Consider the following 26,259-nt stretch of genomic DNA (forward strand, 5'->3'; position numbering starts at 1 on the left):
GAACTTATCCCAGCAAATAGCCGGATACTTCCGGTGCGTAGGAACCATGCTTGTGCGGGGTACGCTTTGCGACAAAAATGCTCCAGGAGAAACAAGGGTCCTTCCAACAATAGTTCCGGACTCTGGGGCCGGGAGGATTTTCGGCTCGCCCCGCAGCCCCACAATTGAGATCAGAGCTCAGCGCCGGAGATTCAATTATTACACGCAAGCGTGATGAATGTATCTATATGTTCCGGACCAAATTCGGGGCTAGGCAATGATAATACAAAGATAAATATGAATACTCCTCTCGGCCTTTGAGGAGCTTACAGTTTGGTGGAGGAGCACGAAACAAACTATTTGCCCACAGAATGAAGGAGGGCTTAACATCACAAGTGCCCTACAAGGTGCCAGATGGTATTTAAGCCTCAATTCTTTATCAGCAGAGAAGTGGATAGATGAATTATGGTACAAGCTAAGAGTTGATCGGTAATTGATAAGATAGACGTAGATCCTGGTGGGTAATAGTATTGGAAACAATCTAAAGAAAAACCAAAATTGGTACAGGGATTTGATACACCATAGTGGGAAGCTGTGGTGCTATTAAAAGAAATGGGGCCCCAGAAGGTTACCCAAGAATTTGGTGACAGCAGTTCCAATGGATGGTTGGGAGAACAAGGGTGAAGGGAGACTTATTCTTCCTAATATACCCTTTTGTGCCTATTGAACTTTGTATTTAATGTGTGTAAGATAACTCATGTCTTAGTGGTAAAGAATTCACCAGCTAGTGCAGGAGACGCAGGAGACTTGGGTTCCATCCCTGGGTTGGGAAGATCCCCTGGAGGAGGAAATAGCAACCCACTCCAGTATTCTTGCCTGGAAAATTCCACCGACAGAGGAACCTGATGGGCTGGAGTCCATGAAGTCACAAAGAGTCGGACAAGGACTGAGCATGCAAGTGCACGCGCATAAAACGTGTTTTACTAATTTTAAAAAAAGGAAAAAGGTAGATTTATATGTGCTGACATACGGAATAAGAAAAGCAAATTTCAAGATGAGGTGATTCCATTTTATGAGACTGACGCGCTACCTACTGCCCTCATGAAGCACCTGATATTCCATTTTTAAAAGGCATAATATGCTATTACATTCATAGAAAAAACTAAGGAATGTATACTAAATGGTTAATGGTGATTATCTTTGAAATTTAGAGTTGGGGAACTTTCACTATCTAGATCTGTAGTGAGCTTTCTTTTTTTTCTTTTAAAATATTCCTTATTATTCTGTGTAATGAATTTTCTGACAGCCAATATATATCACATTTATAATTAGAAAAAAGCACTATACATGTAGTGTATAGATATATACATGGGATACATGTCTGAACAGAGTAGCAATAGTGAACAAAGTAAGGGAAGAACTGACCCAAGAAATATTTCATTAATGAAATTTAAAGGAACTGATAAACAATTGTATATGAGAATTCAGGAAGAAATCAATGTAATATAGTGATTGAGAATGAACTTTGGAGTCAGACAAGCCTATTATCAAATTCCAGTTTATTGGCTATGTAACCTTGGGTTCACAGTTATTTAAGTTCTCTGAACCTCATATTTCAGCTTTGTAAAATGGAATGAAGTAGGATCTAGTTCGGAGAAGGCAACGACACCCCACTCCAGTACTCTTGCCTGGAAAATCCCATGGACAGAGGAGACTGATGGGCTGTAGTCCATGGGGTCGCTAAGAGTCAGACACAACTGAGCGACTTCACTTCACTTTTCACTTTCATGCATTGGAGAAGGAAATGGCAACCCACTCCAGCATTCTTGCCTGGAGAATCCCAGGGACGGGGGAGCCTGGTGGGCTGCCGTCTATGGGGTTGCACAGAGTTGGACACGACTGAAGTGACTTAGCAGCAGCAGCAGCAGGATCTAGTTCATAGTGATCTCAGTAAGGTAGCAGTGACTGGTGGCATGAAGTACGTTCTTAATTTCCTGCCCAGGAACTGCACTTGGGTAGCCTGGATGAGAACCAGGAATCCTAGCCACTGGACCAGCAAGGGCCAGAGACTAAAAGCTATTTTTCCCTGGATCTTTGCCCCCAGTGAAAAAATGCATTTATCACAGAGGCAGAAACTGTAAATGAAGGTCCAAAGTTTATTATTAGAGACATAGTACAACAACAAGTAGGAGAGAAAACAGAGAAACAATGTGTTTAGAAGAGCTAGCAAAACAGAGAAAGGGTGTGGACATCCTCCCTAGAGAGGAGGAGGAGCGCAGTAAAGAGGTTAAGTCATTTATATAGGTCAGTTCTGCTGGGCCTTTGTCTTCCTTTGACCAATTATCTGGTTTCTTTTTCCACACCTGAGCTACCCTGGGACCCTCTCCTGGGTGCTCACGCACCCCTCAGCCAAGATGGCTCTCAAAGTGAAGGCTTCTGAGAGGAGCAAGGCTCATTATGGCCTGGAGTTATACCTTGACTTTTGACCCACAAGGAGCCTTTCTGCCTATGTGTCCCCAAAATGGGGGGAGCAGAGATCCCTTAATCCTTGACTCAAACAGGATTTTGCCCCTCTTTGTCCTTGCATGACTATTACCTTGATTATTGCCATGACTATTACCTTAAGATGTTTACAAGAGACAAACACTGGCTATTTATCCTGTTTGTGTTGTTACTTCCATTTCGGAGAGCAAACAGGAGGTTGATTATAAATGCTTAACTGGAGCCCACCTATCTCTTATCTCAGAAAACGCTAACAGTTTTAAGTATCCAACCTGAACCCCACTTATTTGTGCCCCACGAAATGCAAACAGGAGGCCAGTTGTAAATATCTAGCCTGAAGCCCATCTATTTCCTACGTCAAAAGGACTCTTTCAAAGAATGAAGCCAATGGAGAATGCAAAGTATGTAGGGTAGTATCTTGCACATAGTAGATATTCAGTATGCATACAACCACAATAATAAATGACTTCTACATTTCTAGCCCAAGTATTAGAGGGAAATAATATTTTAAATACAGAAGAGAACATAAGAGAAGTAAGTATAAAAGAAAACCATTTAGTGTCACCTAAGGTGAATTTAAAGTGCATGTGGAAAGTCAAAACTATAATGAGATATCACCTCACACCCATCAGAATGACCATCATCAAAAAATCTACAAACAATAATTGCTGGAGAGGGTGTGGAGAAAAGGGAACCCTCCTACACTGTTGGTATGAATGTAAACTGGTACAACCACTATGGAGAACAGTATGGAAGTTACTTAAAAACCTAAAATAGAGCTACTATATGACTCAGCAATTCCACTCCTAGGCATATGTCCAGAGAATACCAGAATTCTAATGGATGCATGCTCCCTGATGTTCATTGCAGCTCTATTTACAATAGCCAGGACTTGGAAGCAAACTAAATATCCATCGACAGAGGAATGGAGAAGGAAGATGTGGTACCTATATTCAATGGAATATTATTCAAGATATGAAAAAGGAACAACACAGTGCCATTTGCAGAGATGTGGATGGACCTGGAGAGTCAAGTAATTCAAAAAGAGAAAAACAAATACTGTATAATATTTCTTATATGTGGAATCTAGAAAAATGGTACAGATGAACTACTTGCAAAGCAGAAATAGTAATGGATGTAGAGAACAAACGTACAGTTGCTAAGCGGAGAAGGAGGATGAATTGGGAGATTGGGATTGACATATATATACACTACTATGTAGAAAATAGATAACTAATGAAAACCTACTGTATAGCACAGGGAATTCTACTCAGTGCTGTGTGGTGACCTCAATGAGAAGGAAACCTAAAAAAGAATGGATATGTGTATAGGTATAACTGATTCACTTTGCTGCACAGCAGAAACGAACACAACATTGTAAAGCAACTATGCTCTTAACAAAAATTAATAAAAATAAAACAAAGGGCATGTGGGAATGCCCACGTGGAGATGGAATACTGAGAAGAGAAGTCTTCTTCTCTTCACAGAAGTGTGAGCTGGGGTGTCATCAGCACTGGAAATGCTGATGAAGGTCCTCCTCAAGAGATGGGAATAGATGAGACATTCCCGAATGAGCAGATGCAGAGGAAAGGACCAGGAACAAACCCAAGTGGGCATCAGTCTTGAGCAGACTGGCAGAGGGGGAAGGCAGGGTTGAGAAGAGGTCAAAGGGGCAATAAAGGCACCAAGAACAGAGATTATCAGCAGACAAAGTCTATGATGAGCTCTGCACAGTTTTGCAGAGCCTAGGTTGATGGCAATCCACTCCAGTACTATTGCCTGGAAAATCCCATGGACAGAGGAGCCTGGTAGGCTACAGTCTATGGGGTTGCAAAGAGTCGGACACGACTGAGCAACTTCACTTCACTTAGGTTGGGCTCCAAGAAGAGGATGCACTGTAGCAATGTGTGAAGACGATAGTCCTGTATCACCAGGAGTTAAAGTGTAGTTAGTATTTGTCAAACATGTTAGAGTTTATAACCTGCTTTCATATTCCTTCCCTCCCTTGAGCCCATGGCAGCTCTATCAGGGAGATGCTGTTGTTCCCTCATGAGGAAACTGAGGCTTAGAAGGGTTAAATGATGTGGCCAGAGTCACATAGTTAAGGAGCAGCAGAACCAGCATCAAAGACTTCCTGACACTAGGCCCAGTGGAGTTTCCTCAACATCCTGATGCCCAGGAGGGAGGAAGTGGTGACAGTAAATAGCTATGGGCTTCATTATTTTGCTTTGTTTTTAGTTTTGCTTTGTTTAGTGTCAGAGAGATTTGAACAGGTTTGTAGGCTGAAAGGAAGAACTTTGTCCTTCTGAAAAACTTCTTAGCTTTAATTTTTTAGATATTTTGGGGGGACATAATTTCAAAACTTACAGAAAAGTTCCAAGAAGACTACAAAGAACTCTCTTAGCTTCTTAAATCAGATTCTACCATCATTAACATTTACCATTTCTTCCCCTTCCTCTCCATTATCATTACTCCTCTTCCGATCATTCTGAGAGCAAGTTGCAGACATGATGCCATTTCACCTCTAAATATTTCATTGTGTATTTTCCTCAAATACGAGTACATGATTCTATAACCTTTTTGCAACCCTCCCAATCAGGAAACTAACACTGATACAGTACTACCATCCTTTCCATGGATCCCATTCAAATTTTACCTACTGCCCAATGTCTCCTTTTCCTTTCTAGGTTGGAATTCAAATCCACAGTCCTACATTACAATTCCTTGTCATATTGTCTTTGATCTGCTTTAATCTGCTAAACCATTTCCATACTCCTTCCTTATCTTTTGTGACCTTGACAGTTTTAAACAGTACAAGCCTTTGATTCTGTAGTATGTCCCTCAACCTGGACCATCTGGTGCTTCCTCAAGTCAAGACATAAGTTTTTGGCAGGAGTGCTACTCAAAATATATTTTGCTGTGTTCTTCTCAGTGTATCACATCAGGAAGTATAGGACATCAGCTTATTCCACTGATGATGCTAACCTTAATCACCTGTTCAAGGTGGTGTCTGTCAGTTTTTTCCACTGTAAAGTCACCATTTTCTTTTTTTTTATTATTTATTTTAAATTTATTTTAAATTTGACCATGCTGTGTGGCTTTCAGAATCTTAGATCCCCAACCAGGGATTAAACTTGGGCTCCAGCAGTGAAAGTGTCAAATCCTAACCACTGGGATGCCAGAGAATTCCCAAACTCACCATTTTCAACATGTTACTGAATGTTTTCTGGGGAACTACTCTGGAACTACTCTGATATACTATCCTCCATCAAACTTCCACCCACGCGGTGTAATATCCATTGATGAATACTGTATGAATCAATTCTACGGAAATAATTGCCAAGAGGTATTCTACTTCCATTATTCCATCTACATTTGTTAGTTGGTGTTCTATAGTGAAGTGCAGTTTTCTCTTCTCCTTACATTCAGTTACATTAGTGTTTATTATATCAGTATGGATTCTCATTTCAGTCAATGAGTTGTAATCCGTTTTGATGCTTAAATTTGTCCCAGATTTTGTCAGTGGACATTTATTTAAGATGGTTTCTATATTCTTATCCCATATCTTCATCATTCCCTGAGCACTTTTTACTTCCCAGCACTACAAAATATTTTGGTCTCATCTTGTACTCTCCCTGGATAAGGGGTGGGAACTCTTGGGAGGCCAGGCGTTGGGAATATATGGCTGAGGTTATGCTGAGCCCAGTTGGTTCAAGATGGCAGCTGGATAACATGGCAGCAGTAGACTGAAGAGGCAGTGGTGCCCTAGAGAGGTGGCAGTGTCGTGGGCCGTGGGTTTGCAGAGATCCCCATGGAGGCAGAGCAGGGTAGTGACTGGAGCCCCTGAGTTCCTAGCACGACAGGGTGTGAAGTCAGGAAGCACTGCGCGCCCCACTCAGTTAGGCTAGTCTCGAGAGGCTTGGACAGTAATGACAAGGGGCCAGAGAGGAAAGGCAGGGACCAGAGATGAGCTGGCGGCGCGCCACGCAGGTGGCAGATCAGCCCCGGGGCACCTGGCAGCGGCAGTGAGGCTGGGGAGCCCTATGCTCCCGGGCACCCTCCAACCTTGGCTCCAGCCTTCCTTGGACCCCCTTCCTGGCAACTCTAGTAGGACCTTTGCCCTGGCCCCTGGCAAAGGTTTACATGCTCAGTGAGGACCAGCAGTAGGTCAACCAGGGCGCTGGGCATGTCCTTCAGCTACATGGAGTGGTTGAAGGGCATGTCCCTGCGAGTCAGGGCCTGACAAAATGTGGTCCACTGGAAAAAGAAATGGAAAACCACTTTAGTATTCTTGCCTTGAGAATTGCATGAACACAATGAAAAGGCAAAAAGATATGACACTGGAAGATGAGCTCCCCCAGGTGGGTAGGTGTCCAATATGCTACTGGGGAAGAGTGGAGAAACAGTTCGATAAAAAATGAAGAGGCTGGCCTAAAGTGGAAATGTCACTCAATTGTGGATGTATCTGGTGGTGAAAGTAAAGTCCATTGCTATAAACAACAATATTGCATAGGAACCCGAAATGTTAGGTCCATGAATCAAGGTAAATTGGACATGGTCAAGCAGGAGATGCAAGAGTGAACACTGACATTTTAGGAATCAGTGAACTAACTAAAATGGATGAGAATGGGTGAATTTAATTCAGATGACCATTATATCTACTACTGTGGGGAAGAATCCTTTAGAAGGAATGGAGTAGCCCCCATAGTCAACAAAAGAGTCCAGAATGCAGTACTTGGGCGCAGTCTTAAAAACAACAGAATGATCTCCATTCATCTCCAAGGCAAACCATTCAATGTCACAGTAATCCAAGTCTATGCCCCAGGCACTAATGCCAAAGAAGCTGAAGCTGAATGGTTCTATGAAGACCTACATCATAGAGGACTGGAATGCAAAATAGTAAGTCAAGAGATACCTGGAGTAACAGGCAAGTTTGGCCTTGCAGTACAAAATGAAGCAGGGCAAAGGCTAACAGAGTTTTGGCAAGAGAATGTACTGGTCATAGCAAACACTTTTTTTCCAACAATACAAGAGATGAGTCTACACATGGACATCACCAGATGGTAAATACTGAAATCAAATCGATTATATTCTTTGCAGCCAAAGATGGAGAAGCTTGATACAGTCAGCAAAAACAAGACCTGGAGCTGACTGTGGCTCAGATCATCAGCTCCTTATTGCAAAATTCAGGCTTAAATTGAACAAAGTAGGGAAAGCCACTAGGTCAGTGAGGTATGATCTAAATCAAATGCCTTATTATTATGCAGGAGAAGTGACAAATAGATTCAAGGGATTAGATCTGGTAGAGTGTTTGAAGAACTATGGATGGAGTTTTGTAACATTGTATAGGATATGGTGACCAAAACCATCCCCAAGAAAAAGAAATGCAAGATGGCAAAATGATTGTATGAGGAGGCCTTACAAATAGCTGAGGAAAGAAGAGAAACAAAAGGCAAAGGAGATAGAGAAAGAAAGATATACCCATCTGAATGCAGAGTTCCAGAGAATAGCAAGGAGAGATAAGAAAGACTGCTTAAGTAAAAAATACAAAGAAATAGAGGGAAACAATAAAATGGGAAAGACTAGAGATCTCTTCAAGAAAATTGGAGATATCAAGGGAGCATGTCATGCAAAGATGGGCACAATAAAGGACAGAAACAGCTAGGACCTAACAGAAGCAGAAGAGATTAAGAAGAGGCGGAAAGAATACACAGAACTGTACAAAAAAAGGTCTTAATGGCTCAGATAACCATGATGTTACTCACCTAAAGCCACATATCCTGGAGTGTGAAGTCAAGTGGGCCTTAGGAAGCATTACTACGAACAAAGCTAGTGGACATGATGGAATTCCAGTTGAGCTATTTCAAATCCTAAAAGATGATACTTTTAAAGAGCTACACTCAATATGCCAGCAAATTTGGAAAACTCAACAGTGGGCATAGGACTGAAAAAGGTCAGTTTTCATTCCAATCCCAAAGAAAGGTAATGCCAAAGAATGTTCAAATTACCATACAATTGTGCTCACTTCACTTGCTAGGAAGATTATGCTCAAAATCCTTCAAGCTAGCCTTCAACAGTACATGAACCAAGAACTTGCAGATGTACAAGCTGGATTTAGAAAAGCAGAGGAACCAGAGATCAAATTGCCAACGTCTGTTGGATCATAGAAAAAGCAAAGAAATAAAAAAAAAAAATCTACTTCTCCTTCACTGACTACACTAAAGCCTTTAACTGTGTGGATCACAACAAACTATGGAAAATTCTTAAAGAGCTGGGAATACCAGGCCACCTTACCTGTCTCCTGAGAAACCTGTATGTAGGACAAGAAGCAACAGTTAGAACCAGACATGGAAAAACAAACTGGTTCCTAATTGGGAAAGGAGTACTTCAGGGCTGTATGTTGTTACCCTGCTTATTTAACTTACATGTAGAGTACATCATGCGAAATATCAGTCTGGATGACTCACAAGCTGGAATCAAGATTGTGGGGGAAAATATCAACAACCTCAGATATGCAGATGATACTAGCCTAATGGCAGAAAGTGAAGAGGAATTAAAGAACCTCTTGATGAAGAGCCAACTCCTTGGAAAAGACCCTGATTCTGGGAAAGATTGAGTGCAGGAAGAGAAGGTGGCAACAGATGATGAGATGGTTGGATGGCATTATTGACTCATTGGACATGAGTCTGGGCAAACTCTGGAAGATGGTGAAGGACAGGGAAGCCTGGCATGCTGCAGTCCATGTGCGTGTGTGCTAAGTAGCTTCAGTTGTGTCCGACTCTTTGTGACCCCATGGACTGTAGGCTGCCAGGCTCCTCTGTCCATGGGCTTCTCCAGGCAAGAATACTGGAGTGGGTTACCATTCCCTTCTCCAGGGGATCTTCCTGACCCAGGGATTGAACCAGCGTATCTTACGTCTCTTGCATTGGTAGGAGGGTTCATTATCACTAGTGCTGCCTGGGAAGCCCAGTCCATGGGGTCGCAAAGAGTCAAACACGACTGCGTGACAACAAAGTTGTATTTAACAACTGGAATGCACAATTCCAGAAAATTCAGCAATTTTCTCTTATGAGCTAGTATGAGGCTTCAGCATTCTCTGGCACCAAACTGTCTCAGTGTTTTTCTGTGATTATGGGGAAAGTGTGGTTTGTTCATGTATTTTTTACTTTGTATTATTTTTTAAGTGGTAGAAAAAAAAATGTTTCAAAAACGGAATGAGTACTTTCAAAAAAAGAATTTAATTAAAAAATAATAACTCCTCAGAAATGTTGGCCCTTGTCTCTCCACCTTCAGTTGAGGACAGTGTCAGCTGGCTTCCCAAACCCCAGACACAACCTCGTCCAGCAGATTTATGCAAATGCGCATCAGATTATGATCCCTAAAATATAACTCTGGTTGTGTCACTCCTTTCCCAAAATCTGAAGTCACATCAAGTACAAATTCTCAGGCAGGATTTGAGCTCTATTTCCTTTCCAAATGCTTTCCATTCCTCCAGCTCTTGTTAGGGGTTTTCAAAACCTTCTGTATAGCCTCTGTTCCACAGGGGTGTGTGTATGTGTGTGTGTGTGTGTGTGTGTGTGTGTGTGTGTGTGTGTGTGTCCCTGCATGCAGCTGAGGGGGCCTCTGGAGAGGACAAGATTTGGGGCTCCAGCCCCTGCTTCTATTACAGCAGCTGTGATCATATTTCATATATTTCAGGTGACATTTTCATTTGGGGAAAAAAGCATTCTGCTGCTAAAAGTTAAACATTTGAAATGAACCATTTTAGTCCCATAGCATGGCTCATCCCAGTCAAGCACTCTCAAATCTGTATGTTTCCTTTGGGCATCTCATTTGTTCATTTAGTTCAACCAGTAATTTATTGAGAACTCTGTATGTGCCAGGCACTGGGCATAAAGCAGTGGATAAGATAGACTGTCTCTCCTTAGGGAGCTTACAGTTTAGAAGAGTGATGATAGATATTTGAAGAAATTTAGAAACAATGCCTTCCTTCCCCCTTCACTCTTCCTTTGAGATTTATCTCAGAGGCCACAGATTTTTCATAATCTTTTGATCTGCCTTTCCTAGTGACAGAAGAACTCCCTTCTTCATGTAAACTTCTGTAAACAACAAAGATGTTTGTTGTTTTTTTCTGTCCAGCATCCATTCTTTCACTTTCTGGTGGTAGTACCTGTAACCGCTTTTCAGAAACCATGTCTCCCTTCCCTCTCTCCCAGCTCATTGGGTTCCATTTGGTTTCCAGAACTGGGAAGTGACCTAGGCCTGGCCAACTGGCACATGGAATCCGATCTGGCCATAGCGATTGGTTCAGGTCTGGCCACCCCTCTGCCTATAAAAATCGGTTTGTGATGGATAAACGATCTGAAATGGCCCATAGTGAATCCCAGACATGCACAGGAGCTTCAAGAAACAGCTCTCTTTTCTGCTGCATTTAAGCCTGAAAGTACACAGACCCAGAATTTTTGACAACCATTTTATAATACTGTGGAGAATGAAGCCCTTGGAGAGAAAAGTAGATCGAGATGAAGGAGAAAGACAGGATCCTTGTGGGTGCTGAATACCTGGGTCAAGCCACAACGAAAGCCTGAGCCCTAGATATCATCATTCCTTAAGCCATAAATTTCCCCTTTTGCCAAAGTAAATTGAGTCAAGTTTTCTAAAAGAATGTTGAGTAATTTTTCATAGCCCAGCAGTTCTAACCTGGGCTCTCTAAAGCTATAGCCTGGTATTTCTCTGGCTCTAGCTTTGAAGGGACCATTCTCTCTCTCTGTCTCTCTCGTTCTCCCCAGTAAATTCCTAAGTCCCCGGAATTCCTCATCTGTGGTCAGCAAACTAATCCTCTGCCATTTCCTTCTGTCCCACAGAGCTGGGGGTGGTGGTGAGGGGTCCCTTTTTCTGCAGAAGATGAGAATCCTAACCCTGCCTCAGCTACACAGCAAAGCAGCAGAGAGCCCATCTTTAGGTAACATATCCTCACCCTCTAAGGGAGTCAAGGTCTGGGTCCAGGGAACTGAAGGTCGCTGGTGCCCCATCCAAGGGCACAAAGGTGCTGCCTCCTACCCTTTTTCTTCATAACTCGGCTTAGGGGGCGCTTGTCTCGTGCCAGGCGCTCATGCTCGTATGTAATCCTCGTAGCGACCTGAGGAGTGCGGTAATTACTGTATCCTCACTGCACGAGTGAGAAAGCTGAAGCCAAGAAGTTCTCTGACAGTCAAGGATCCACGGTTAGTAACGAATAGAGCAGAGTTACCAGACCCGCTTAAGCACTGCTCGGTGAACTGTGACCACTAGGGACGAAGGGGAGCTTAAAGTGGGGAGGGGGACGAAGAAGGGACATTGGGGGCCGTAGGAAGTTGAATCCCTGAGAAGCTGCTCAGGGGTGAGATCGGGCTCGGTCCCAGGGCGGCGCGGTGTGACTCGCCGTGATCCCTGGGCCTTGGGGTTTTCCGCGTGCAGGTAGTCCGGCTCGCCGAGGGGGCGCAGCCTTTGGGGCGGGGCTTCTCTAGGCCCGCCCCTCGCCCAGGTGTGGCGCCCGCAACCCCCGCCCCGAGCGGCGGCGAACCACCCCAGTGCTCCCGAGGTTGTAGGCCCGCTTGTAGCCCGGGACTGGCCCGGCCGCCCGGGCCTTTGGCGGGGGCGGGGGCGGGGGGGTGGAGGGAGAGAGTGCCGCGCCCTGCCCGGCCCAGGTGTCGTCTCCGGAGGCGGAGTTTGGGAATCCGGCTGCGGGAGATTCCCAGCCGGACTAGCTGAAGGGCAACAAGGGAAAGAAGCCTAAGGGACAAAGCAGAGCCGGGCGGCGCGGGGAGTGCAGAAGGCAGGCAACGGCGCGGGACCGCCAGTATGTTCTCCCGAAACCACCGGAGCCGGGTCACCGTGGCCAGGGGCTCTGCCCTGGAGATGGAGTTCAAACGCGGCCGCTTCCGACTCAGCCTCTTATGCGACCCGCCGGAGGTGAGAGACCCGCGTCCCTGCCTTCCCCTCCCCCGGCTCCCGCAGTTCGGGCCGCCCGGGCCTCCCGCCCCGCCCGCGCGCGCCGAGGGGCGGAGACGCGGTGGGTCGGGTACAGAACAGAGGTTGTTGACTTAAAAAGTCAGGCGCGGACCGTCTGCACGTTAATCCAACCGTGTCACCCCAGACATTCTCTGGCCCAGTGGGATGATTTGCCTCCGCCTGGAAAAACTTCAGTTTAGGGAGCGCTAGGCTCGATTCCTAAGATGTGCCTTACGGCAGCCCTTCCGGGCATCCTGGACATGTGCAACTAGCCGGGGTCGAACAAGACTCCTGGCCCGGGTGCCCGCTCCTTCCCTGGCCTCCAGCCGCATCCCACAGCCCGTCTCTACCGTCTGGGACAGCCTCCGTCGTCAGGCCTGACTTCTCGGCCTCCTTCGCTGAAACTCTCCGCAACTGCTCCTCTGTGGCTGGGGGAATCGGAAGTGAGGGGCTCCCGATCAACGATTTGGGATTATTTCCCACACTCAAGCTTTCAGCCTCCTTTTCTGTGGCCTAAGAACGGTCCAGCCTTTACAGTTCCCTCCCTGGCCCACTACTTTGCCCAGGTCTGAGCCCTACTTGTAATTCCGTAAAGAGGCTCAGGAGAGGCTGAAAGATGTGAGGACCGAGCCAGGACTGAGAGGGCCAGTAGCGACAGCAGAGGCTGTCCCCCCAGGTCAGTTCTCCTTCGCTGCTGGTCCTGGAAAGGGTTAAGTGAGGGGGCCTTCCTCACTCCTCCCGGATTCCAGTCCTGGCTTCTGCACTGTTACCCCACAGCCTGCCCAGAACAAAGGCTCTTTCACACTCCTGTCCCACAGTCGCAGGCCTTCTCTGACTCAGAAGCTAGTGGGCCTGGGAGACAGGGCCTCTGTCGAGTCCCGCATAAGCAACGCCGCGTGGGGCCAGCGTGGGGGAGTGAGGGGCGAGGCCCAGGGACCAGGAGGAGGGGCCTGTGAGCTGGTGCCGCCCCCGGGATAAGCCCGGCCTTTTTGGGGGCCATCGCGGAGGAACCGGGGTGGAGCCGCTGGGCCCCGGAGCGGAGTGTGACTCCGTGGGCCTAGGGTTGAGGGGGCGGTGGTGGCAAAGCTGCAGCTGGCTGGGAATCGGGGCTGGTTTCCTGTCTGGAAGGGAAGGGGCCCGCAGAGGGGAGCGGGGGCAGCGCAGCCAGGCACACCCCTGCCTTTCTCCCTCCCTCTCCTCCCTTCTGCTGGAAAAGCAAGGTAATTGTGAACCCAGGGTGGGGCGGGCTGGATGAAGGTCCCAAGTTGGAAGAGGTGGCCCTGGGGGTTGGGCCGCAATTACCCCTCTGTCCCACTTCCTAGGCTCACTCAATCAAGTCCCCACCTCTATCCCTCTTCTTCCTCAAACTAAGCCCGAACCCTTTCAGAAAGCAACCTCCTGACAATCCCCACGACTCCACAGAACCTGCATGAAGTGTCCCTTCCCGGCCCCCTTCCAGTTGTGCCTGCCCCTCACACCCTACAGCACACAGATTCTCTGTCCACCAGGCCAGGGTTGTGGGCGGGGGCTGGGGAGGGGCCAGAGTCGGAATGAAAGAGCCTTTTTCTTCCACAGCTGGGAGAACAGCTGCCACCAAAGCAAGACTGGACACTCTGTGCCCAGAGCCCCTTCTGCAGCTGGCCTCCTCTCCGGGTACCCTGCTCATCCTCACCTCGCTTTCCTTTCCTCCCATGCCTGGCTCCATCAGGGCCGGGAACAGCGGTAGGCAAGGAGACTTTGTCACAGCAGCCAGAGGGGTCTAACTGGAGCACGAGAGGGACAGGGGCTGCCTCTGCCCTCTGACCAAGAACTGCCCACCTCTTTCAAGACGAGGAGAGCAGCGGGAGAGGAATTGTGGGGCAGCGTGGGGCTTGCTTGCCCCACCCCTCTGAGGGATCAGCAAGGGAAGGGGAGCCCAGGGGGCACAGAGATGCAGGACAGATTGCACATCCTGGAGGACCTGAATATGCTCTACATCCGGCAGATGGCGCTCAGCCTGGAGGTAACGCCCCCACCCCTGGAGTGCACCTCCTCCACAGCATCCCAGCCCCGGTTCTGCGCTGCCCTTTCACGCTGGGCCTGCTCCCAGTGGGGAGAGGGATTAGGTGGTTCTGTGTGCCCTTCTTTGGGTGCTACTTATGGACCCAGGTTCAGTTCTGCCAGTTAGAGTATTGTGTTGGCAACAGGGTCTTCACCCTTATTTCTGGAAGCTCTGTGGGTTGGTGTGGCTGTGTGTTCTGGGGCTGAGGGCCCCTTTTAGGTGTGGGAAGAAGAGAGTACACTGTGAGTGTGATCTTCAAGAAGGAGATGGCCTTACCAGAGAAGGGGAAGAGGATTCTAGAGCAGGATGTAAGGATTCTGTGGCCCTGAAGATGGCAGGGAGCTGTTTATTCATTTATTTATTCTTAATCACATTTATCGAGCACCTACTATATGCCAGCTGCTTTCTAGATCTTGGGACACCTCAGTGAACAGGGAAGGCTCCACTCTAGGGGACCTAGAAACATGCAAACACATAAATAATCTCACAATGAAATTATGATAAAAACAGGGGTATCATAAACATCAGGTAGGACAGGCGGCATTAAATGTAGGAGTCAGGGAAGGCCTTTGTGAGCTCTTTGAGCTGTGGCCAGAAGGATGAAGACAGGTAAAGATGGGAGGAAGAACTTTCCAGACAGAGGGCAGAGTAAGGACCTTAAATGAGGATGATGATGATATGTTTGGGGAAGAAAGAGAGCCAGTGTGGCTAAAACATACTGGTTGGGGTCAAACTGATGGGCGGGGACCAGATTATGCAGGGCTTTGAAGGCCATGACAGGTCATTTAGATTTTACTATAAGTGTGATATTGGCCCATGGAGGGTTTTAAGCATGTGGGACAACTCACCCAATGTTTTAATATGATAGCTGTTGTGTTTGAAAGGAACAGGCTAGGTGGGGGGTGGGGAGGGGCGTGACCACCAGCTAGGAGGTCATTACAGCCTTTGGGGAATGAACCTGATGGTGAGGATTAAATGCTCATGGTGAAGACAGGGAGAAAAGGGCAGATTTGAAATGATGGTGGTAGATCTGACAGGGCTTGCTGATGGATTGGACGTGAGGCTGAGGCAAAGAGAGGGCTCCCGGATGATTCTCAGGTGTGTGGCTAAGCACCTGGGCAGTGTGGTCATTTACAGAGACGGGAAAGATAGAGGAAGCTGTGGCAGTGACTGCCTGGACCAGGCAGAGGGTTGCTGCTGAGGGAGGTCAGAGGCCGGACAGTAAAGAGTCTAGCTCAGAAGGGGGATTTATCACATGTTTTTGCACCCTCAACCTGGTCCCCACTCCCTAGATAATAACAGACATTACTAGTCAATCATGGCACTCTTCACCAACAAATCCATGCATGGCCTCACAATCTTTCTCAGCACAATCTTGGCATAAATTATGCAGATTGTGTCCTTCACAAGGGCATTGCATAGTGGCAAGAGTCCTGGCCTAGTTTCAGGCTGTGTGAAGAGGAAACTCCTTTATCTAAGTTATTTGCCTAGTGAGGGTCATCTTTTTCTAATATGCACAAAGTTGCCCAAGGTTTTCAATGGGACTCTGACACTACCTATTGTCTTGGGTTGGCACATGAGATTAAAATCTATTTGCCATCCTTAGTCCTCTGCGCTGTTCATGTTACTATGTGGCTATTTACATTTAAATTTTAATTAAAATGAAATAAAATAATTTTCAGTTCCTTAATTACTTTAGCCATATTTCATGTGGTCCATGGCTATTGAGCATTTCCATCATTGTAGGATGATAGAATGATCTTATTGGACATGGCTGGTCTAGGTATTTAAGTATTCAAATTCTGCATCCCTCCCCCTCCAGGTAATTGTTCTTCATAGGAGCCCTGCCCAAGTTCTGGGACAGGAAAGGGGGCTTAGATTTCACTTTAATCATCTCTTATTCAGCCATTGGTTGGTTGAGGGTGCTGTGTCCTTTCTCCAGGAGGCTCAGCAGTTCTCCAACCCCCAACTCATTGATGTTTCAGGGATTAGCAAGAGGGGTAGTTGTGAAAGTGTAAATTCAAGATTTTTCTGGAGAAGGCAACTTAAGGTGCAAGTAAGGAGGAGGTGGGAGTGCTGGGCCCAGGCAGAAGTTAGATTTTCCCATTTAATCTTCAAATAGTGCTATGGAGCAGGTGGAATACCCAACTCCCACCCCCTACCCCTACCCCCAGAGGTTAAGTTCTCACAGCTAGTCAAGTTCCTAAGCCAGGATTTGAATTTAGTCCTGGTGGAGTTTCTAAAAGGATCATAAGGCGATGAGAAGCAGAGCAGGAAGTTAGAGCCAGAAGAGAGTGGGAGGAACTGGAAAGGATGTCCACAGAGGGCCTAGTATGTGCTGGGGTTTCAGGCCATGACTCATCCTTCTTCAGCCCCTTGGGTCCTGACCCAGTCCAGCTGACATCCAACTGAGGGCTCTTTCCCAGGAGAGCCTGGTGAAAGTACCGCCACTTGGGAAGAGAGGGCATATGGGTGGGGAGGAGGGGACATGGAGCTATCCCTGAGGTAGGGAGAGGGGGTGAAGGTCTGGGATCCAGACCCTGTGTCAGGATTCCCAAAATGGTCTCTCCAAAGGATGGGAGGTTTTTAGGGCATTCTCCACTGTGGGGCCGTGGGAGAGTGGATTCAAACCAGAGGGCTGTGGGGGCAGTGGCAGACAGGGTGTCTGGGCCCCTACGCCAGCTCATCTGGGCTGAATACCGTGACTTCTCTGCAGCCCATTATACCAATGTATTCCAATGTATATACCATCCTCCCTCTGGCAAGCTCCCAGGCCAGGAGTCACCCTGGGGAGCACTTGTAACATGGAGGGGTCTCTTGATCTCCAGCAGCTGAAGAGCCTGGAGCCCTTTCCAGGGTGAGGGCAGTGCTCCTGGAGGTACCGCCCCTCTGCCACTAGGTCTCTCTGGTTAACGCTGCCGCTGGAGCCTAATGGGGTCAGGCGCACAGAGGAACCGAGGGGCTGCCTGCGGCTCACTATTGTGACAGCTGGGAGCTGATGTCATCGGCGCTCACTGGAGCCATGGCAGCTCCCCAGGTACCTGGTGGTGAGGTTCCCTGGAGGACCAGCCATACTGCCTGCATCGTGCTGCATGTGCAATGGACAGGGCTAGGGAAGAATCCGTGAGTGCTGGGGCTGGGACCAAAAGGCAAGTCAGGAGGGGGCCTGAGGATGTTGCTCAGCCCTACCCTCCTCACTTGTTTGGGGTATTTGTGGTAGAAGCTGGATGGAGAATGAGATGGGGATGGGCAAGCAACAAACCTTAGCAAAGATGGGATCCTGGTGCAGGCAGGCATGGTGGAGGTGGGGACAACTGTGTAGTCTGAGAGGGCTTTCTGGTGGAGGGGGCACTGTACACATTGGCCTATTTATAGTCAGGAAGGAAAACGTGGATAGTGAGGGTGATGAGATGAGGTGAGAGGTGATGAGAGTCTGGCCTAGCCCAAGTAGGGAAGGAAGAATCCGCAGGTAGGTCAGACAAGGCAGTTCCTGGAAGCAGTAATTTAGGGTGTTCAGGTCTTAGAGACTTGAAGGCTAGAGTCATCAGGGACAGAAGCAAGGGCACAGAGTGTGAAAGAGAGCTGGTGGGAGGGAGAAGACAGGTTTTGATGTTGGGCAGTCACATTCACCCTCCTCTTCCAACCCTGTGACTCCACTTGGCTTGCTTCTGATTTGTATACACTGTAATAGGGTTAGTCTTCCAGTTGCTCTCTGAAGCCTTCCCCATCACCTCAGCCAGAAACAAATAGGGTCTGTTTCCTGAGTGCATTTGTGCCATGACCTGGCACTTACAGAACAGCCATTAATGTCTGTATCTCTCACCTCCCAGCTGGATTTCAAATGTGAAGCCTTCGACAGCACAGGGATGCTTTAGTGTTATTATTGGGTGAATGTTACTGGGGCTGCGGTGGCATCGTTACAATAAGTATACACTACTTCCTCCCCGCCCCCACCTCCTTCCAAGTACACCATATGTTGGGCATTTTGCTAAGTGCCTGCTCAGCAACTCGCTCTTGACCTTCTGTTTCACCTGCCTTCCTGTCTGTCTTCACCTCCCTTACTCAGCAGGCCAGCAGGTGGCACGCTCCAGAATCTGGACTGTGTAGTGCATTCTGTACAGCATGGGTGAACACTGTAGGTAGTATGCTTCTTCTCCACTGACCCCTTGCCAACTAGAGTCTCTCATCACTTGAGTCTTTGGGGTAACCCAGGATCTACCATCTGTGGCCATTCCCTTTAGGTGGTGGTTCTCAGCCTGGGCTACACCTCAAGGTCACTTGGGGAATTTTCCCAAAAATGCACATGCCCCACCTCTTAAGAGATTCTTATTCTGCTAATCTGAGGTGGGGCCTGGTGACCTTTTTTTAAAAAATCAGAAGATTTAATTTTTTTAAAAGGTAACACAATTTCCAATAGTATGGTAGATTTATAAACTATCATAAGTTGACTTTCCATTCCTGGCTCCCAGCCCCACAACCACTACTATTTTATGTGTATCTATGGATATGTATAAATATAAACATGCTCCAAATAGGAGCATGCTGTAATACTGTTCTACTGTCTTTTCTCATTTCTGTATTTTGAATAGTTTCATTTTTGCATACATGTCTACCTTAATGTCTGCAATATTCCATATCCCGTGGCATAGATGTACTATAACATATTTAACCAATGCCCTATTGAAGGACTTTTAACCTTGGTGTTTTAAATTGAGGCTGCAATGAATATGGCTCTGCCCACAAGTGTTACTGTATTTGTAGAATAAAATCCTAGATGATGCATAGCTGGATAAAAGGATGTGAATTTGTAGTTTTTACAGATTTTTCCAAATTGTGCTCCAAAGAGGCTGAAAAAATTTACACTCCCAAGGGTATCTGTATTTTTACAAAGCTTCTCTGGTTGTTCCTGGGCAGTTGAAATTGAGACTCAGTCCCTGCCCTCTAGTTGCCTGAGACCTAAGCTCATCAGTTTCTTGTTGACCACAGCCCACTTAGGGACTCAAGGGTGCATCAGCCTGCCCCCCGATTGATATTTCCTTCTCTTCCTTATCCCCACTCTGGCTAGGACACAGAGTTGCAAAGAAAGTTGGACCATGAGATCCGGATGAGGGAAGGGGCCTGCAAGCTGCTGGCGGCCTGCTCCCAGCGAGAGCAGGCTCTGGAGGCCACCAAGAGCCTGCTGGTGTGCAACAGCCGCATCCTGAACTACATGGGCGAGCTGCAGCGGCGCAAGGAGGCACAGGTGCTGAAGAAGACAGGCCGGCGGTAAGCAAGGAGGAGGCGAGGCTTTATGGGGATAGTGGTGCACTGGATATATATATGAAGCATGGAGTGCGGGGCACCTCGAAGACGACTTCCTGATGAAGACTTCCCAGGGACCTAGAAGACACTTTGGTGTTTTATCACCACAGTGTGCTGCCCAGAGGCACACTAGTGAGTTGCTAGGGCCCAGTAAAGCCAGTGTGTCTGGTGAAAGGCCGGCAGTCTGAGGATAGTAATGCGGAAGTGCTAATTTGCTAAGCCGTGCCTGTGATCTGATGATCCTGTTTGTCTGGCTTCTGGAAAGCTAATTTTCTCAAAGCCAGTTCACCAAATGGTCAATTTGCTAAATGACCAATTAGTCATTTACTGTAACAGACAGTAGCTAATTGTACCTGGGGTTTGCCTCATCTGAGGCAGAAACTGGGAGAAATAATAATAAAAAAATTTTAAGTAAAAGCCTACCCATTCATATAAATTAGAATGTGTACTAAAAGGACTCAATCTGACAAAACTGTAGTGAAATGGTTGAGGTGATGCTCTGGTAAAACTAAAATGTGGGAGAAAATATTTGGCAAATTGATCATTCTGAGAACTGACCATTTTTTTGTAAATTGGTCACTTGGAAAATTGGCTTCTGGCAAAGTAACCTGTTTGACCCCACAAGGCTGAGTGGGGAGAAGGTACAGGCCCCTTACAGGCATAGTGTCCATTCCAGCTCACACACAAGGAGAGGTTGCCAGGAGGCCTCTAGAGTTCACCCGTGAAGACACCAGGGGAAGGCAGGAACCCCTCAACGGCCGCTGCATAAAGTTAAAGGAAGAGCAAGCAGGCACAGGGACAGCTTCTACTGAGAGTCTGCCGTCTCTTGAGAGGTGGCCTTTGACAAGCTCTGCCTTGCCCAGGTCCCCGCACGTCCCATACAGTGTGATCTGTGGTACACCCTAGGCCCTGGCAGCTGAACACACTGCCATCAGTGCCACAGCGTTTAGTTTCAGGCTGTTCCAAGCCACTAGTTTCATTATGATGAACTGTAAATTAGTATGGAGAAGCTGGCCACCGCCTTAGGAAAGGGACACATGCTCAGTGAGTTCTGATGATAGGCAGGGAGGGGAGGAAGATCTGATGTTCCTCCCGCAGTGGAGGAACTGGGGAACTTGGGGCACTGGGAAGGTTTAGCCAATCTGGCCAGAAGGGTAGAGGAGAAATCAAAGCTGGAGGGGAAGATGGAGAGAGATTTGTGATAAATGGGACACAAATGTCCCCTATTTGGGTTCTTGATTCTCTGACTGACCGAGTACCTTCCTTTATTGAAGTAATGAGATGGTGGAGACAAACAGCCTCCTTTGTTGTTAAAAAGAAAGCCTGCAAACTCCTCCAAGCCTGAGGAGAATCCTTGAAAGGTGGTCTCTCTCTGGGCAACCTGTCTCCTCAAGCCCCACTTCTTCCTGGCAGGAGTCTAGGGAGGTGGTCAGGAAGGGTGCTCGTTGGGGGTGGCCTGAGCTTGTACTGTGTGTGTAAGCTAAGTGCCTCTAGTATTCCCAAGCCCAGCAACCTCCTGGGTTCAATGGACAACTCTCCCTAACAGTCCTTCAGCTCTGCTAATGTCAGCCTGGCAGGGATCTGGCAGCTGAGCTCTGGGCCGGGGGGGTCCTAGAGCCTTTGGGAACCAGAGCCAGGGAGAATAGTGTCAAGAGGCCAGGCTAGGATGTTGTGATTTGCCCACAGGCCTTCGGACAGTGGGCCACCCACTGAACGCTCCCCCTGCCGTGGCCAGATCTGCATTTCTGGTAAGAAGCACAACTACCCCAGCTGCTGGCATTCTTTGCCCAGTGATAAGATCTCCTGTCCCGTCTTGACTTCTATTCCTATCCCTCTGCCCCTTAGATCTTCGGATTCCACTCATGTGGAAGGACACAGAATATTTCAAGAACAAAGGCGGTGAGTTCCACTCACGTGGGACAGACTTAAGGGAGTGGCCCTGAGACTGGAGGTCCCCTTGGGGGCACATCATTACCGATTTTGCTCTCGGCCCCCAGACCTGCACCGCTGGGCTGTGTTCCTGCTGCTGCAGATAGGGGAACACATTCAGGACACAGAGATGATCCTGGTGGACAGGACCCTCACAGACATCTCCTTTCAGAACAACGTGCTCTTGTGGGTACCTCATCCCTGTGGCTCCCAGCTTCCTCTACTAGGCTCTAATCATGTAGCTTTAGAGGAGGGGAGGAAGAGGAGGAGGGAGGGAGCTGGGCCTTCCCTGTGGAGCTGTCTTGTACTTGCATGACATCCATCCTAACCCCAGCGCCACTCCCTGGACTGGCCCAGACTATCCTCCTCTCCTTGCTTCCTCCCGTATTCCTACAGTGCCGAGGCAGGGCCAGACTTTGAACTGCGGCTGGAGCTGTATGGGGCTTGTGTGGAAGAGGATGGGGCCCTGGCTGGAGCCCCCAAGAGGCTTGCCACCAAACTCAGCAGCTCCTTGGGCCGCTCCTCAGGGAGGCGTGTCCGAGCATCGCTGGAGACTGCTGGGGGCTCAGGCAGCAGTCCCATCTTGCTTCCCAGCCCGGCTGTGGGGTAAGCACCTATATTCCTCCCCAGCCCTCAGCTGGCGACCGGTGATCTCTGAGCTGTGTTGAGCATGCAGAGCCTATTTTCTACTGTTGCCAGGACATGCAGACAGATATGAATGAGCAGTGGTCACATACTGGGAGGCACTCTGGCCCATACCTCAGGTACTTCTAACAGCCAACTGAGAAGACCAACAGGAATGCAGGAAGAGCTAGGTTCTGGGGTCTTCACTGCTTTTGCACCAAGATACACCTTATGTAGATATAACAGAGTGCCCCTGGCTACAGCAGAATACCTGGGTGCTGTGGTGTTGCCTACAGGCACCTGGAGGCACCTAGTAGACTCACTGGGTCTCTGAGGAGCAGTTTGAGAACCTTGCAGGTAATGAACAGATTGCTTATTTTGGAGATAGATGCAGATTCAAATTCAAGTATCGCCACCTCAGTTTTATTTTCGGGCAGACTTCTTAACCTCTTTAAGCCTCAAGCTGCCTCGTCTATTAACTAAAGAATGCCACCAACTTCAGGGCTGTTGTGGGAATACAGTGGGATAACGTATTTAAAGCACAGGCCCCAGCACTTATTGGGAGTACAGTAAATGTCTGTTTTATCCCCTGTGGGGGAGGCAAGCTAGTTTTCTGTGGGGCAGCCTAAACAGTGGGGCAGACAGACCGGCTCAGCTCTTATTGCTCTTGCCACCCAGCATGCCCCCACTTGGCTGCTGTCCACTTCTCTGTCCTGCAGTGGTCCTCGTTACCACCTCTTGGCTCATACCACGCTCACCCTAGCAGCTGTGCAAGATGGGTTCCGCACACATGACCTCACCCTTGCCACTCCTGGTGAGTATGTGTCTATGTGGGGGATGCTGGATGATGAGAAGAGGGGCTGTTAGATGGTCCCTTCCCCTTCACATTTCCCACCCTCACCCTCCACTTCTTTCTCCCCCAGAGGAGAACCCTGCCTGGCTGCCCCTTTATGGTAGCGTGTGTTGCCGCCTGGTGGCTCAGCCTCTCTGCATGACTCAGCCTACTGCAAGTGGTACCCTCAGGGTGCAGGTGAGGGGCCCTGAGGACTGGAAGGGAAGTGGGAGAAGACAAAGGAGAGCCAGATCACCTAGAGATCAAAGAACTATTGAAAACGTAAGATCTGGGTGGAGGAAGGAGGGGCATGGTAAGATGAAAGGAGGGTAAGATAGGAGGGTGGGCAGAAAGGAGTAATTTTTCTGTGGGGGGCTGGGAAGAAGGGTGTTGGGGGTGTGATTCCCCTAGGAAACCTTGAGTCATTTATGCAGCAAGCTGGGGAGCCGCGGGACTGGGTGCAAGTACATGGAGTCCTGAAAGGCACAAACCTCTTCTGTTACCGGCAACCTGAAGACACAGACACTGGGGACGAGCCGCTGTTTACTATCGCAATCAACAAGGTGATGAGTCTCTGGTGGTGAAGCCACCAGGTGCCAGGGTTTGGGAAGCTCTCCATCAGGCCCCAGGAGGGTGGGCCCCAGGAGAGATCAAAGCTAGCTTCCTGCTCCCAACAGCACCACACCCAGCTTCAGGGCCAGGGATGCCGAGGGGCCATGTTCTCCCCACCAGCATCACGGAAAACGAGTCCCTTCTACTCACCAGCCTCAGCCCTTGCCAAGTGTCACAGAGGGCTCTATTGCCAGTTTAGGGCTTTTCATCCCCCTCCCATCTTCCTTCAGACTCCGGTCTGCATCTCGTTTACCCTTTCCCGGTTTTCTCTCCCAGCCCAAGTCCAAGGACCGTCTTTGTTTCCTAGCCCTTTTGCTGGCATTCCTGCCGACTTTTATACAAGTATTGAGGGGCCTTAGTGTTCCTGTTCCTGCCTGCCTCCTCACCTTCCCTGCCTTGCTCAATCTCTCCTTTCCTGTCTCCATCTGCTCCTCTTCCTGACTAAGAATGACTTGTCTCATTCCAGTCCTTCCTTGCCATTTCTTCCCACTCTGATCAGTAGGAGGCAAATGAGAGGGCTTGGTGAAAGCTCCACAAGCTCCTCCTTCTAAGGGTAGGGATGACCAAGCCTGCCTGATGTCATAGCTGACTTCTGTGACCAAGGTGAAGGTGGAAGCAGATCTTGGATTTCTCCTATAGGAGACTCAAGTCCGGGCAGGGGAGCTGGACCAGGCAGCCGGCTGGCCCTTCACCCTGAGCATCAGTAACCGGTATGGGGAGGAAGAGGTGACACACACTCTTCAGGCAGAGAGTCGGGGAGCCCTGCAGAGCTGGATGGAGGCTCTGTGGCAGCTTTTCTTTGACATGAGTAAGAGGAGGGGTCTGGATTGGGGCTTGTTATTTTTACCAAAATAATTTGATAATCCTTATAATTCAAAATTATATAATTAACACAATATTAAATTATTATAATAATTCTTATAATAATACAATACTTTTTGAAATGAGCTTATTTCAGGAATGTGTGGAAGGGAATGTAGCAGGGGAGAAGGCAACCCACCCCCATCAATGCTCTCCCCTCAGGTCAGTGGAAGCAGTGCTGTGATGAAATAATGAAAATTGAAACACCTGCTCCTCGGAAACCACCCCAAGTGCTGGCCAAGCAGGGGTCCTTGTACCATGAAATGGGTGAGTGAAAATGCATTGTGGGATCCTCGTGGGAAGTTGCGTTGGGGGCTTCAGGGGAACCCAGATAACAGAGACAGAGAGAAAGCACACTGTGGGCTAAGGCAGAGCTCTGGGGACCCAAGTCCCACCCAGGATTCCTTTCCCTTCTCCAACTCTTCTTAAAATCACCTCCACCAAAGTTCAAACAAAACCCTGTAGAACCAGACTCATTTCATGGATTTTTTCCCCTAATTTTTTCTTTCCTGTTTCCCTTTCTGTATGTGGATTCCTGTCTCTTCCTCTGACCCTTCACTTGCCTGGCAATGCTTTAATTTTCCCCCTCTTTCTTGGTTTCTTCACCTACTTCTGCCTACTCCCCTCTTGCTGTCCATCCACTGCCCCCATGTGCCACAGTCTTATCAGAGCCTGTGGCTCCTGGGGGCCCATGTGAGGGGCTGCTCCTGCAGGATAATGCAGTCTCAGCTGAGATCCGGGCTCTGCTTTCCTCCGCTTACAGTGACAGGTGATGCTCAGGGCTGAGTAGCTCTGGGGCCCAAGCTCTGACTCCCCTCCCCTCAATCCCTTCCTGATACCACAGCTATTGAGCCACTGGATGACATCGCAGCGGTGACAGACATCCTGGCCCAGCGGGAGGGCTCGAGGCTGGAGACGCCCCCACCCTGGCTAGCAGTGTTTACAGACCAGCCTGCCTTGCCTGGCCCCTGCTCACCTGCTTCAGTGGCCCCAGCTCCAGCCCGGATCCATTCCTTGCCCTGGGGGAGACCCCGAACATTCTCTCTGGATGCTGTCCCCCCAGACCATTCCCCTGGGGCTTCTCGCTTAGTTGCCCCTCTCCCCCTGCAGCGATCCCCACGATCCAGAGGCCTCTGCAGCAAAGGCCCACCCCACACTTGGCTCCAGTCACCAGTGTGAGAGAAAAAGGTGCTGGCAACAGGATCTGGCCAGAAGAGGGGAAGATCTGTGTGCAGCTGGGCTTGGATTCAGCACTGTTTGTATCAGGCTGACCAGCTTGGCCTCCCCTTCCTCTGCTGGAGTCAGGGTAGGCTGAGAAGGGGTAGCAGAAGCCCCTTTAAGCTGCGGTTGCCACGGTGCTGAGGGACTCGTTCCCAGGGCTGGCTGGGACCCCGTAAACCCTTCCTGGGAGAAAACTGGAACCAACCCTGCCCTACCTCCCTGCATTAACCAGCTTTGAGAATGGCACTGAAGAGCCCTGGGAGGGAACACCCCTCCCTTGTGACTTTTACATTGACCATTAAAGTTATTTAACATCACCCTTCACCTGGTTGTTGAGGACAGATTGCCTCTTGACTTGGTCAGGACC

The 26,259-nt window shown here is 48.5% G+C and overlaps 1 protein-coding gene across 2 annotated transcripts; it reads left to right on the forward strand.

Annotated features, from left to right (window-relative positions):
- Window positions 1–12,044: 12,044 nt before the first annotated feature.
- Window positions 12,045–26,216, forward strand: RTKN (rhotekin). Of its 2 annotated transcripts, XM_040223877.1 has the most exons (13): window positions 13,490–13,691; window positions 14,047–14,473; window positions 19,578–19,777; window positions 21,500–21,561; window positions 21,659–21,712; window positions 21,811–21,928; window positions 22,139–22,348; window positions 23,086–23,180; window positions 23,290–23,396; window positions 23,633–23,761; window positions 24,450–24,618; window positions 24,834–24,938; window positions 25,516–26,216. In XM_040223877.1, the coding sequence occupies exons 2-13, from the start codon at window positions 14,402–14,404 to the stop codon at window positions 25,848–25,850; spliced, it is 1,656 nt and encodes a 551-aa protein (XP_040079811.1). In that variant the 5' UTR covers window positions 13,490–13,691; window positions 14,047–14,401; the 3' UTR covers window positions 25,851–26,216. The 2 variants fall into 2 exon arrangements, with proteins under 2 accessions (XP_040079810.1, XP_040079811.1); XM_040223876.1 differs by lacking the exons at window positions 13,490–13,691; window positions 14,047–14,473 and adding an exon at window positions 12,045–12,432.
- The last annotated feature ends 43 nt before the right edge of the window (window positions 26,217–26,259 follow it).

This window comes from Oryx dammah, unplaced genomic scaffold, assembly GCF_014754425.2.
Source record: "Oryx dammah isolate SB20612 unplaced genomic scaffold, SCBI_Odam_1.1 HiC_scaffold_25, whole genome shotgun sequence".
Taxonomy (NCBI): domain Eukaryota; kingdom Metazoa; phylum Chordata; class Mammalia; order Artiodactyla; family Bovidae; genus Oryx; species Oryx dammah.

Coding starts and splice junctions, on each gene's coding strand:
- RTKN (XM_040223876.1), top strand. CDS start 12,322: ATGTTCTCCCGAAACCACCGGAGCCGGGTCACCGTGGCCAGGGGCTCT. Junction 12,433..19,577: donor TCTTATGCGACCCGCCGGAG/GTGAGAGACCCG, acceptor CACTCTGGCTAG/GACACAGAGTTGCAAAGAAA. Junction 21,929..22,138: donor TTTCAGAACAACGTGCTCTT/GTGGGTACCTCA, acceptor GTATTCCTACAG/TGCCGAGGCAGGGCCAGACT.